Source organism: Pimephales promelas, chromosome 22 (assembly GCF_988280905.1).
Source record: "Pimephales promelas chromosome 22, fPimPro1.hap1.1, whole genome shotgun sequence".
NCBI classification, from domain to species: Eukaryota; Metazoa; Chordata; class Actinopteri; order Cypriniformes; family Leuciscidae; genus Pimephales; species Pimephales promelas.
Window position 1 is genome coordinate 15,992,846 of NC_142790.1, and position 14,436 is coordinate 16,007,281.

The 14,436-nt window shown below is 37.0% G+C and overlaps 1 protein-coding gene across 4 annotated transcripts in view; it reads left to right on the forward strand.

Moving 5' to 3' along the window:
• ncoa2 (nuclear receptor coactivator 2) overlaps positions 1-14,436 on the forward strand; it is a 105,913-nt gene that overhangs the window by 61,319 nt on the left and 30,158 nt on the right. For all 4 annotated transcript variants that reach the window (XM_039666704.2, XM_039666705.2, XM_039666703.2 and 1 more), the window contains exons 6-10: positions 3,091-3,268; positions 5,140-5,322; positions 8,144-8,245; positions 9,912-10,052; positions 11,718-11,865. In XM_039666704.2, coding sequence (XP_039522638.2) covers positions 3,091-3,268; positions 5,140-5,322; positions 8,144-8,245; positions 9,912-10,052; positions 11,718-11,865 — 752 coding nt within the window. The remainder of the gene's footprint in view (positions 1-3,090; positions 3,269-5,139; positions 5,323-8,143; positions 8,246-9,911; positions 10,053-11,717; positions 11,866-14,436) is intronic.

Genomic DNA, 14,436 nt, shown 5'->3' on the forward strand with positions numbered 1-14,436 from the left:
TGTTTGAAACGGCCGAAGGAAGGGACAATTCACACCCACACGCTATAATGCACCTAATTAAAAAGCACTTGTGACAAAGGGCCAGAGAGGGGTAAACTCAGCCGACTGCCCTTTTCCACCCGACACCCATAACAGCCCCTCCAGCGTCGCCCGGGCACGCACACTCACCGAAACACCTCGCACACACTCGTGCACACAAACAGGCCTTGTGCGAAGCTTTTGCAGTGCTGCACGCCCCCCTGCCCCAGTGAAAAACCCCATTGTTTGGTGGTTGAAGCTGAAGTGTGATTCGCCATAGGATCTGCTAAAGCAGCTTTGTGTTCGACGGAGCAGTGTGTGGGGATTTGTGGCCAAGCTCAGTGTGCCACTGGTTGCGTGTCCGTTTTTGGTGTCCGCACCTCACGATGAGCTTGGACCCAGCCTCTCCTTTGTATAGGAAGTTATGTAACCTCCCACAGCGGGACAGTGAGGACGGGCCGGGCCGGGCCCACCCAGCTCCATTCATGTTGCAATACACATCCATCAGCACATTTTAGAGAGTTGCATAAGTTTGGCTAAATAAAGGTGGATTTGGCGTTCCTCCATGTTTACTCTGCGATGTTTGCTGAATGTGCCCACCAGATGGCCACATCTAGAGCAGTGCACAAACAGGGACTTGTGGGCTTTTTTTTTTTTCGCTCACTCCCTCTCTCTCTCTCTCTTTTTCCGTCTCTGGAGTCTGCACGTTTGTTCTTTACTTCTCTTGAGACGTTTTTTTTGTTGTTGTTGTTTTTTTTTCACTGCCGAGTGTTTGTGAAATAATTCTCTGTGTTTGGAAGAGACGTTGTGTTTGTTTTGCTGATAAAAAGATTTAGAGCTTATTACGCTCCGCCGCAGATTAAAGAATGATTTCCGAGCTGCTGCTCCACATTCTAAAACAAACAGCAGCTTTTATAGCGATCGCTATTGGCCCTCAGGGGCCCGACTGCATTCAGAAACCTAATTGACACCATCTTGATAGGTAATGCTTGACTTAAGGCTGCGTTCTTTCAATTAGGACTCGTCAATATCATTTCTGTCACACGCTATGAAGCGCTGAGATTCGGGAGAGCTGTTTTATTGCCCACACAAGCAGGCAAGAAAGTTCATCTGTGCACAGACAAACGCATTAAAGATCAGAGATTAGAAGTAGACCAATATATTGGATTTATTTTCTATATAATAATTTAATTTACATACTATATCATAGGGGTGTAACAATATTTAGTGTCACTATATATCGCAATACAAAAATGCAACAATACGTATCGTGGATAGTGACAATATTTATTGTGGTTAGTTCCCCAAAATTACTGTGTGAGGAAAAAATTCTCACAAAGTTTTAGTGTCAGTACGAAATTAAACTACTATATATAATGTTGATTATAATGTGTAATAATGCAATGGGGGAATATTTGTGGGTCCTGATAATGCCAAATGGCTTATGTAACTAAAGTGTCCAACATTATTTTAAATATATCTAACCAGGACAAAGTGCAAGAATATTCGTCTAAAATAATTCTGTATTTTCAGCTTCAGAATCATGAATATTTTTATTCTGGTGTCACCATTGTCCATGGGGTACAAGCACCGAGTCCAAGCCTATTCATTTAAACCCACAATGTAATATCAAATTTAGCATTTTAATCAACAGTACATTTTTTTAACCTTTTATCATATGCCTTAGAGTATCGCAATAATATCGTATCGTTAGTTCAGTATCGTGATATGTATCGAATCGTGACATGAGGGTATCGTTACACCCCTACTATATTATAACATAATGATTTAATTGATTAAAATATAATTCATTTTAATAGATTATTAAATAAATTACGATAATTAATTTTTATAAACTGAACCTTTACTTGGAATGTGCAGATATGGTGATAATTAATTGTGTCTAACAGCTGATAACTAATAAATAATTCAAGTCTATAGTTCTGTCAGAATAAACAAAAAATAAAATGGTAAAAAACATGTTTTAATGCTACAGTTTAATTTAAGCATGACCGTTTATGCATAAAAAAAATGTATAGTATGAAAGATGCATATTTATATTAGCTAAAGATTACATTTAACAGTTTAGATTAAGTTTGTGAAAATTAAACTATTATTTATTCAGTAAGGATGCATTAAATTGATAACTTTCAAATAAATGCTGTCCTTTTGAACCGAGCACAACTGTTTTCAACATTGATAATAGTGATAATAATGATAGTAATACAAATGTTTTTTTTGTTTTCTGAAGGATCATTTGACATTGCAGACTGGAGTAATGATCCTGAAAATTTGGCTTCACCATTACAGGAATAAAGAAATATTTGAATTATAATAATATTTCATTGCTATTTTTACAGGTTTTTTTTTTTTTAATTAATGTAGCATAAAATGCTTATTTCAAATCTTACCAACATTATATTATAAAATCTTACCGAACCCAAACTTTGGAACGATGGTATATATCCTGTATCGGCAGTCCCAATGCATAAAAAAGCTCTTATAATGTTTCCCTTTTTAAGACGCCGTCACTGCACCCGTCAGGATGTGCGACACAAGTATGCAGTCTAATAGAGCCGTAGCCTGTAATCTGCATTTGAAATGAGGGAAAACAGTTGCTCCACTTCCCCTGTCCGCCTGCCTGGCAGTCTCTCTTCGAGAGGAAGCCTGTTCAAATAACCTCCTAACTGCAACTGATGAGATCTTCTTGTTTTCCTGCAGCTAATTACTTCATTATAGTTTACCTGAATTGAGAAGTGAAGATGCAGTGGGATCATTATATTCAGCCTGTTGTGGTTCAAACCACTCGATCAATCATAAGGCCATGAATTCAGATTTCACTTGATCTGTTGTTTGGAGAGTCTACAAGGACTCCTGCCTTTTCTGGATGGCTTTTTGTTTTGTTTCTCCTGGTTATCGCGTCTTCCTCATTGAATGGTTAAGCTTTAAGATTGAGCATGGACGTGTTCTTTAGCCTGTATGCCTGCTTGTGCTCGTCATATAATAGTATTGATGTTTTTAGCTGCATGTTTGTGCTCACGGTACCAATAGCCTTGTGTTTTTCTCCTCCAGGCCTTAGATGGTTTCTTCTTTGTTGTGAACATGGAGGGGAACATCGTGTTTGTGTCGGAGAACGTGACGCAGTACCTGCGGTATAATCAGGAAGAGCTGATGAACACCAGTGTGTACAGCATCCTGCATGTTGGAGATCATACAGAATTCATCAAAAACCTCCTGCCCAAGTCACATGGTGAGACTCTTTCTGTTTTCCATTCATTGTTTCCTTCCCATTTTGCTGTTTTCATTTCATTTGCACTTCTACTTTTCAGGAAACACTCATTCCTCAACTCTCGAGTGTAGCATTACTAGAGCAGTTACGCTTTCCATCCAGCGATTATATTAATCAGATTGAGCATTAAGAAATGGGATTTACAGAAATGAATATCAGAAACTCCTCCTTCCCCAGTAGCAGTTCACCTAATGAGGTGACTTGTGGCTTGAAACCATGTCATTATTGGTTCAAATGATGTATTCAACCAGAAAACACTTTACTCACCCTCATGTTGTTCCAAACCTGTAAGAGTTTCTTTCTTCTGTTGAACACAACGAAGATATTTTTAAGAAATGTTGCTTACCCGACAGTTGACGTGTGTGTTAGACTAAGTGTTAGATTACCTACATTTCTTCAAGTAACTTCTTTGTATTCAACAAAAGAAAGAAACTCTTACAGGTTTGGAACAACGTGGGTGAGCAAATTATGACAACATATTCATTTTTGAGTGAACTATGCCTTTAAAGGAGTAGTTCACTTTTGAAAAAACTTTTGCTGATAATTTACTCACCCCCATGTCATCCAAGATATCCATGTCTTTCTTTCTTCAGTCGAAAAGAAATTAAGGTTTTTGATGAAAACATTCCAGCAATTCTTCTCCATATAATGGACTTCAATGGGAACCAAACGGTTCAAGGTCCAAAAGACAGTTTCAGTGCAAACTGCAAACTGTTTAAAGGGATTTAAACGATTCCAGACGATGAATAAGGGTCTTATCAAGTGAAAGACTCTCCTGTTCGAACTCGTTCATCAAAATGAACAAATCTTTTTCCGAGTCAATTCGTTCGTTTCGTTCGTTGAATGAACCAAATGACTCGGAAAAAGATTTGTTCATTTTGATAAACGAGTTCGAACAGGAGAGTCACAAACGTGCGTCACAGAACAGAGCAAGGCGACCATTTGAGCTTATAAAACTTAAACTTCATTATTTATTTATTAAATAAGCGATCGTTTCACTTAATAAGACCCTTATTCATAGTCTGGAATCATTTAAAGCCCTTTGAGCAGTTTGTACTGAATGTGTCTTTGGGACCTTGAACCGTTTGGTTCCCATTGAAGTGCATTATATGGAGAAAAATGCTGGAATGTTTTCATCAAAAACCTTAATTTCTTTTCGACTGAAGAAAGAATGGCATGGACATCATGGATGACATGGGGGTGAGTAAATTATCAGCAAAAGTTTTTTTCAAAAGTGAACTAGGTGTTCACACTAGCTATCCATCCATATGTAAATCTATGATTGGAGAAGAGAGAGAAAAGTCTGACGTTTTCACGTTTAAATAACATGGTCAAACAATGAAATGTATACATGGATAAACAGATACATTGTTCACAATAAGATCTATCACATGCAATTACAAAATAGATTTTCCTTTAAAACACATGGGATGGAAACGCTGCTTTATTTGAAAATTGCTTTGCAAATATTCCGATTTTTTGCATTCAATTAATATGAAACATAGATGGAAACGTACAGTTAAGTCACTGAACGTGACCAAGTCGCTGTACTTAATAATTGTGTGTTGATCTTGAAGTGACACGATTGAGAGGCAGATCACATGAACACTCTAATTGGAATTAGTGCATTAAACTTTGTTTCATTGCCAACAGTCTCTGTCTCTCATGTCGCTTCACATCGCCAACTCTTATTGAAAATTAATGACTTCCAGTCCCTTGCTGCTGTAAATCACCGTCAGTGTAAACACCCCTTTATTCAGTGAGGGAAAAGTTAGGGAATGCTGGTTCAAATGAGTGACAGTGAGTGATGTCTAATTTCTTCCCTCCCGCAGTGAACGGTGCGCCGTGGTCCAGCGAGAATCCTCGACGGAACAGCCACACCTTCAACTGCCGCATGCTTGTGAACCCTCACAGCGAGGCCGAAGAGACGCAGGATCACGAGGCACAGCAGAAATATGAGACTATGCAGTGTTTCGCTGTGTCTGAACCGAAGTCCATCAAGGAGGAGGGAGAGGGTGAGCCACGGTTTCTTAAAACACACTTAAGCCACATGAACGGTGCTGAAACTTTAGGTTTAATGCTTCAAAGAGGAGCAGGAGGCTTCAGCCAAGCAAGCTGACTATTCCTCTTTCAATAAGCAGAGCGTTCATTTGTCAAGTGGCCCACAAAAAAAGCTTTTTTTAGATTGAGAATTCAGCTACTGATCTCGTTACCATCAAGGGCAGTAGCAATTTAACATACACTGCCATTTTTATGTTCACAAATGCTGCATTTATTTGATCAAAAATACTGTCGAACAGGTATTGTGAAATATTATTACAATTTAAAATAACTTTTATATTTGAATATATTGAAAATTTTTATTTCATTTATTCCTCTGATGCTAAGCTGAATTTTCAGCATTATTACGCCAGTCTTCAGTGTCACATGATCCTTCAGAAATCATTGTAATTTGCTGATTCACTGCTTTCTTATTATTATCAATGTCGAAAACGTTTGTGCTGCTTAAATATTTTTTGTGGAAACAGAGATAATTTTTTTTTCAGTATTCTTTGATGAATAGAAATTTCAAACGAACTGCATTTATTTGAAATAGAAGTATTTGATGGCATTACAATGTTTTTATTGTCACTTTTGCAACATTTAATTCCTCCTTTATGAATAAAAGTATTAATTTCTTTAAAATAAAGAATCTTGCTTACCCCAAGCTTTTGAACTGTAGTGTACCAAGAGGGTATTATGGTATATATTTGATATTACCATCTGATACATCACTGTACCATTGTAATGTCACAGTACTTAATTTAAAATATTATTTAATATATTTTTTGTCACTTTGTTGCTTATTACGAGTGCTTATATGCTATCGCTTGTTTCTCCTTCTTTTTCACCTGTTTTGATCCGGAGATTCAGTACTCTTTCAGAAAATTTGTAGTAGCGCCCCCTACTGTATAACAAGGAAAACACGGAAAGCAGGAAATTTCCGTCAATGACAGGGAAGCATTGTCTCAGAAACAACGGAAATTTTCGTCAATGGCGAGGCAAGAGTTAAGGAGTGAATTGTATAGTTTTCCGAGTCAGTCGCTCTACTAATGTACAAGCAACACTCGGTGTTGACGGCCGTTCCTGACGTGCGAGAGAAATGAATCGTCTAATTCCTGAAAAATAATGCGAAAAGGTTGTAGGCAGTGATTGTGGAACCCAGAGAAAAGTTTCAGTCTGTGATTCATTTACTCTTTTTCTTTCCTCCTCTTCCACCTCTCGGAGTCACCCAGAGTTCAGGGTGCATTTGAGACCCACTTCTCCACTGGATTGTGTTGGCTTTGGTTTTGGCTCTGGCTGGGTTTTAGAGAGAGAGAGTGTGTGTGTGTAACAGCAAGTGTGAGGCAATGAGAGATATTTAATGTTAGTCTTCCTCTCTCTTTCTCTCTCTCTCTCACACACACACACAGTGTATAATTTTTGCAGGGTACTGTTGGCGTGTTGAGTGATGAAGCGTCTCTCTTTATGGCCCGTCAGTGTTAGCTCTGTGCCAGCTGCTTTTTAGCCCGCCAGCTCAACCTGGCGCAGGAGACAGAAAGACCGCTGGAGGAGGAGTGTGTGTGAGGAGAAGGATATCTGAGAGAGTTTATTACAGAGACAGTGAAGCTGGGTCTTCAGTCAGTTTGTTGTAAAGACCACCCAAGGGGCTCGACAACAGCCGTGTGTTTGCACGTAAAGGCCTGTTCACATCAACTCTGATGTAAACAACAGGACTTGTAGCTCTAAAAGTAGAGCATGTCGCTAGCAACATCAAGTTCATCGGGAATACATGAGCTGCAGTGTGATTCACAAACAAGTGGTTCGTGTTTTTTTTTTTTTATGAATCATTCAAAAGGACTTGTAAACACAGGAGTTACGGTTTTGAATCAATTTTACTAGTCCTTCACTGAATGAACTCACTGAATCAGTCAGAGCCGTTGCTGAATCAAAATCTGACTCGCTTAATGAACTGCTAGTAATAAAGTTGTGATGTTATTGAACTGAGGCAGGTACTAAAGGTGTGGGAAAGTTAAATAAATGTCTTTATCTTTTTTTGATATTTCATGAGAAACATTTTATGTATACGTGTAATTTTAGTAGTACATACAGTACCATTCAAAAGTTTGGGGTTGGTATGATTTAATTTTTTTTTATTTTTTTTTTTTAGGTTTCTTATGCTCATCAAGGCTGCATTTATTTGAGCAAAATACAGTTAAAACAGTAAAACTGTTGTCTATTTTTTTATATATTAAAATGTAATTTATTTCTGTGATGCCAACATTGTTTCCAGTCTTCAGTGTCACATGATCATTCAGAAATCATTGTAATATGCTTATTCAAGAAACATTTCTTATTATTTATTTTTTTCATATTTTTTAAATTAAAAGAAAGTTCAAAAGAACAAATAGAATATTATAAACTTTTTTTATTGTCTTTGCTGAACAAAAAAAACTTACTGATTGCAAACTTTTAAGTGGTTGTGTATAATTCATCCTGTTACTTACAGTGTTCTTGTTTATGCATTATGTCTGATGTGTCAGACATAATGCTATTGGAGACATTATGATCTTTTTGTGGGTGGATGAGGGATGACTTTTCTAACTTAGTCTCCATGGGAGCAGCACAGCAGGGTCAGCCTCCACAATGACACACAAACGAAAGGTCACATTCCATCATATCACCCCACGCTCCACTCTGCACCGCCCCCATGACACACACAAACACACAACCAATGCCTCATCATTCATTAACACCCTTAAAATGCTTTAATAATCTGTTCTCACTAATCTGATCATTTTCTCTCTCCATGACTAGATTTCCAGTCGTGTCTGATCTGCGTAGCGCGGAGAGTACCCATGAAAGAGAGACCCATGCTCCCCACGCACGAAAGCTTCACCACCCGCCAAGACCTCCAAGGTAACCATGCCAACGCCACCCCTCTCTCCCCGCTTACACTTTTCAAAGGGTGTTCACATCACAGTTAACGCTCATCTCAATGCACAGCCCCTTGCTTAAAACAACAGATATCGACTTTAACCTGGAGAGAGTGTGTAATGACATCAATCTGACTCTGCGCACAGTTTTGGGGTGGAAACCTTTGAAAGGTTTTATCATGCCTTTTTTTAAAAGGTGACCCAAGAAATACATATATTATTATATTAATTGTTATATAAATTAATATTATAATTAGTCTTGCTTCCTAGTTGTGTGTTTTATTTGTATTTACATTATACAAATTAATTATACATTTTTATATTATGTTAGTTATGCAATGCTAATTGTTATATTTTGATAGAGTTATTATTACGAGTATGAGTCTTGCTTTCCAGTTGTGTGTGTGCGTAGGCGAGTGTTTTTATTTGAATTCACATTATACAAATTAATTATAAATTATTATTACACTATATTAATTATACAATACTCATATTAATAAAATAAAAAAATAATATGAGAATTTAATTAATATGAGTCATGCTTCCCAGTTGTGTTTTATTTGTACTTTGTTTTATTTGTTTATTTATTTTATTTGTCATACAACTGTGCACGCAACTGAACAGCCCGTGACCACTTCCATGTTTCATTGTCTAGCAGAAATTTGTATTTAAAAAAGAAACATTATTTACATTATTTGTCTTTTTTTAAAACACTTAAACTTAAAATCAGCCCTCAAATATTCATCTGCTGTATGCGTCATTCTGTTAATTCTTAAACAATACACAATGCAACTGTATCTCTATGTCAGTGCCGAATTTGAGTGTTTTAGTCATACTTTATGCATCTGGACATTGAGATAACACAATGGGAAAATCAAGAGTTTTTACTGTCACACCAACCACACCTCTTGTCATACTCTAATGCGGCTAGTTATTGAAAACTCCCGGTTTCAGAGAGATTACAAAGCGGAGATATGTCATATATTGTCATGTGTTGTTTTGTTTTTTTTTGGTCACAGACAGTTCTTGCAAAATAACATTCAATATTTGCATGCTGCTTAGGGGTTTATTCTACATTCATAACCCTAAGTATTTAATGTCTGCAATTAATTCAGCTCCAACCACTTAACATACTGTCAATAGATGCATTTACTTTGCTTTGCAGATCAGCCTCAGCTGTGCTTAAACATTCTTTACTTAGCTCCCATATTGCGCACTTTTCTGACGTTTTATTTTAGGTTTTGATGTCCTAAAGAATATACACTCACCTAAAGAATTATTAGGAACACCCTTGTTCAATTTCTCATTAATGCAATTATCTAATCAACCAATCACATGGCAGTTGCTTCATTGCATTTAAGGGTGTGGTCCTGGTCAAGACAATCTCCTGAACTCCAAATTGAATGTCAGAATGGGAAAGAACATTATGTCCGTGTTGTTGTTGCTCAGCATTGATGTTGTCTGGGAGTTGGGCAAAAGGAGTGAGGTATGGTGGGCAGTGCTCGTGTTGGTGACTGAGTAGTTCTGACATCACATTTTTTACGGAAATCACAACGGCTTGTGAAAAGGCACAGCTACTTTATGCAGGCTGTGTGCATTTGTCTGTGGATTGACTGTTTTGAAACTTATTTGCTGTACTATGTTTGTAGGTAAGATCACCTCCCTGGACACCAGTCTGTTACGAGCGTCTATGAAGCCAGGCTGGGAAGACTTGGTGCGAAGATGTATTCAGCGATTTCACCTCCAGAACGACGGAGATATGTCATTCGCCAAGCGGCATCAGCAAGAAGGTACTGATCGCTTAATTAACTGACTCAACACTTAGCCATGTCATGGTAAGAAATGTTGTTATATTGGCTTTCATGTGTGAAAGTAGCTATGGAGTGCATTAGTGCCTGCACACATTTTCAGCTGCGTTGGTATTCGCAATTAATCGCAATAAAAAATTACAAAAATACTAGGGCTGTGAAACGATTAATCTCGATTAATGGCATCCAAAATAAAAGTTTGTGTTTACATACTATATGTGTGTGTAGTGTGTATAATTATTTTGTATATATAAATACACACACATGCATGTAAATATTTAAGAAATATTTGCATGTATATACTTTATATATATTGATACAAAATTAATATTATACATAAATATAAATATTTGATATATCAATAGCACATTTTTCTTAAATATATACATGCATATGTGTGTATATATATACAAAATAATTATACACACTACACACGCATATATTATGTAAACACAGACTTTTATTTTGGATGCCATTAATCGAGATTAATCGTTTCACAGCCCTAGTATTTTTGTAATTTTTTCGAATATTTTTTCCCATAGGGACTAAAAAATGTTTTTAAGCATTACCAGCCATGAACCACACCTACCCTTTATGAGATGAATCATAACATTACAAATTTGATGCAAAAAAAGTATTTGAAAATCGACAGAGATAACTAGACCGTGTACTTGAAAAAAACTACAAACCCACAAAGCATTGTGAATGACATAAAAGAATATATTATTAATGTGTTGCAAAATATGCATGTATATATACAAATGTTATAGCATTTTGAGAGCGTAGTGAGAGCGACTCGATTACATCATTTGCAGTGCTTCGAGGGAATGGGCGGAGCTAACAAGCTCTTTTGGCATGATTTGCTCATGTGACTGATTGGTGAAATTTTCTGTAAAGCTTCATGGGAAATGTAGTTCTTCCACTACAAATTCTGCTGTTAAAACATTGAAATAATAATGTGAACTGATGGCTTCAACAAAAGCGTATACCATCGATCAACAACCTCGGAAATCAATTTTCTATAAAGAAATATTTAGAGCCTAACTGTTGCATTTTTCCAGATAACTACCTTACATCTGAACACCATAGTCATTTTAACAAATCTTTTTTTCTGTCAGGACTACTATCGTCAAAGATGATTGACAATTATCTAACGTTGCGCTTGATATTTGACCAATAACTCTTACACACTTCTAGTGTCATGAATTACTATAATGAGAGTCCAAATACAGAGATATTGTAGGTCTTTTTTTTAAACTCATTAGAAAAATACAATGTTTAATTCAAGGATAAATGCATAAATATAAAGATCAATGGTAACTACTGTCATAAGGATATATACAGTAGTAGACATTACTGTATTTCAGTAGTTTTCATACTGTAGCAACCATGTAAACAAAATCAGGAGAGCAGTAGTTTGTTTGTGGTGCGGGAACGGTGTGTATAAAACATAGTTTAGTAAGTCTGGCAATGTTACAGAAATGAAATGGGTTTATGTCTGATAGTTACTATTATTTAGTCAAGACAGGTCGGAGGAAATGGTTGAACGCAGATGTGACCTCATTAATCTTTTTGAGTACAATTTAGATGTTGTTTGTTTTGGCGTTCCATTGTTTTGATGTTCCAATCATGTGTTTTGTTTTGCAGTGATAAGGCATGGGCAGGCGTTCAGTCCCATCTACCGGTTTTCCCTGTCCGACGGGACCATCGTTTCAGCTCACACCAAGAGCAAACTGGTTCGCTCACCTGCTACCAACGAGCCACAGCTCTACATGTCCCTGCACATCTTACAGAGGTACCCATTACCGATCCGCACAGATCGCTATGTGTGCCTGCACTTCAATTGTTTCGTCTCTGTTCATGTCTGAATCAGTGTTTTTAATTTAACCGCAATGGTGCATTTTATGAACATGACTATGTTTGTCATTTTTGACCCTCTTCTCGCTGTTTCCTGCTTGATTCGGCTCCGTGTGTGAGCAGTCAGTCGAAACACACGCTTTCTAGTTCTGACAAGCCCAGTTAATGACCATACACTGAAATCTCACTGTCATGTGAGAACATCCAAGCATGTTTTCCCAGAGGCCGACGTTGGTCTCTAAACATTCCGTCAGAACCAAGAATAACACGAGTCCCTTAACTCCCACAGCTACACATTGGCAAACAAGTGATTTCACCCTTAATAATTCCTCAGAATTTGATTTGCTGATTTAGTTAAATATGGAGTCATTGAATACAAACAACTCCAAGTTTATAGGGACAGTACACCCAAAATGAATAATTCTGTGATTTACTCACCTTTTATGTCGTTCCAAACCTGTATGACTTAAAGAAAGAATATGTATAGTGTTGAGCATCAATAAGTCTACATGACTTACTATACTCTAAGTCGGTCATGCGTTAGTTTAGGGTCCAATTCTCACTATTAACTAGCTAGTAACTATGACTTTTGCCTCAATAAACACCTAATTACTGCTTATTTCTACTAAGGTAGCTGTTTAGTTCACGCAGAATAAGATGAATTAACATGTGCTTTATTACTACTAATAAACAGCCAATATCCTAGTACTATACATGCTAATAAGCAACTGGTTAATAGATTGAATAACCTAAACTAAAGTGTTGCCTCTAAATCTTCTGAAGCTGTACAATAGTTTTGTGTGAGGAACAAATCAAAATTGAAGTACTGATTCATGAATGAATCATTCTTTTGAGTTGAATCTTTTCAGTGAAAAATTGGTCCAAACCAGTTCACAAACCGATTCAGTCACAGCAGATAATAGATGATTAGAGGGGAATATTATCAGTGAATAACTACTTAATTTTCGCACACAAAACTATTAGATGACTTCAGAAACCCTTATAACAAAAGTGACAATTGGCATGGGCCGCTTTTTGAACCTTGTAAGCTTTAGTCTCAATTCATTGTAAACACATGCACAAAAGAAAGTTTGGAACAACATAAAGGTGTCAATTACATGCTAGTAAATTTCTTTTTCCTGGAGCATCATTGGGTAAAGTCAAAGATTGCAGTTTCTCACAGAATCAAATCTGGATTAGTAAAGCTTGGGTCCACAGCAGGCAGTTGTGAACACTGTTTCATATGTTAGCTGCAGAGTTTTTATCTCTCTCACAGCGTGTGAGGGAGAAACACTGGTTTGCTTTCTGAGACAATAGCAGCAGTGTTAGGCTGGGGTGTCGAGCACAGATAAACATTAAACCCAGAGTGAGGTCACAGCGGGGGGGGGGGTGTCTTAAAGCACATCATCTTTAGCACAATAACACACTCAATAGCCTAACCATTGATTCATCCTGCACGCCTCGACCAAAAGCATCTCTATGCATTTAACAGCTCTGAGTTTTTAGTATGTTGCTTGCTAAAAGCTTTAAACCCTGAGGTGATTTCTACATTAAAGGGGGATGCGACAGCACAGCCGTTTGTGTTCTCTGTCCCGTGGCTTGTTTTGAGGGATGAGCAGTGCTGTTTTTCTTTGATAACAATTCGTTCCCCTCTTTTAACCTTCTCTTCTGAAACATACTTTAGTTAATTAAGCCATTCCTGAAATTCCACTTAAGCTCTTTTCTCGGATTCCTTGTTCGAGCACTAGAAGAATAGCTTCCTGTCTGCGAGCTTAATTTAACAAATGACTGCGCTGGATTAATGTAATGAAATAGTTTCAATAGAATTGACTTGGAAATCAATATTAATTCCTTTGATCGCAATTAAAACTCCATAGTCAACAGCACATGCCAAACTGGTGAGACGGGCATGCCCTGCCTGAACTAATGAGGCATTGTTTTCTGATTTTGTTTGTATTCCTTTTTTTTTCATTACTTGTTTCTCTTCTCTCCTTTTACCCGTCTCTTTCTTTTTATAAATAATTAAATATGTAATAAAGTCACCACAATGACACCAAAAGGTGTGTGTGTGTGTGCGCGCGCTTATTGGTTTATTCATGTCGAACCTTCAGCAGTGTTCATTTAATATAATTTTATAGTATTTATAAATGTTTTGAATTTGTTTCTGTTTTCATTGTAATTTCATTGTAATTGTGTTTAGCTTTTATTTTCATTTTAGTAACTTGTTTTATTTTAGTTAGTTGCAAAGACAAGTTAGTTTGTCATTTAATATTTTCTTTCAGCTTTTAAATTACTGAAATCAAGTAAATATATTTGTAATAGTTTTAGTTTTCATTAACAATAAAAACATTAATTTGCTCCTAAGCAAGTATTACCGATAATGAATTGTATAGCTACGTTTCCACCGCAGGAACTTTCCCCAAGAACTAGGGATTTTGGGGGTGGTACTCAGTGTGTTTACACCGCAGGAACCTGGGACTAAATGAAGTTCCGGGTAAAAATTTCCCCC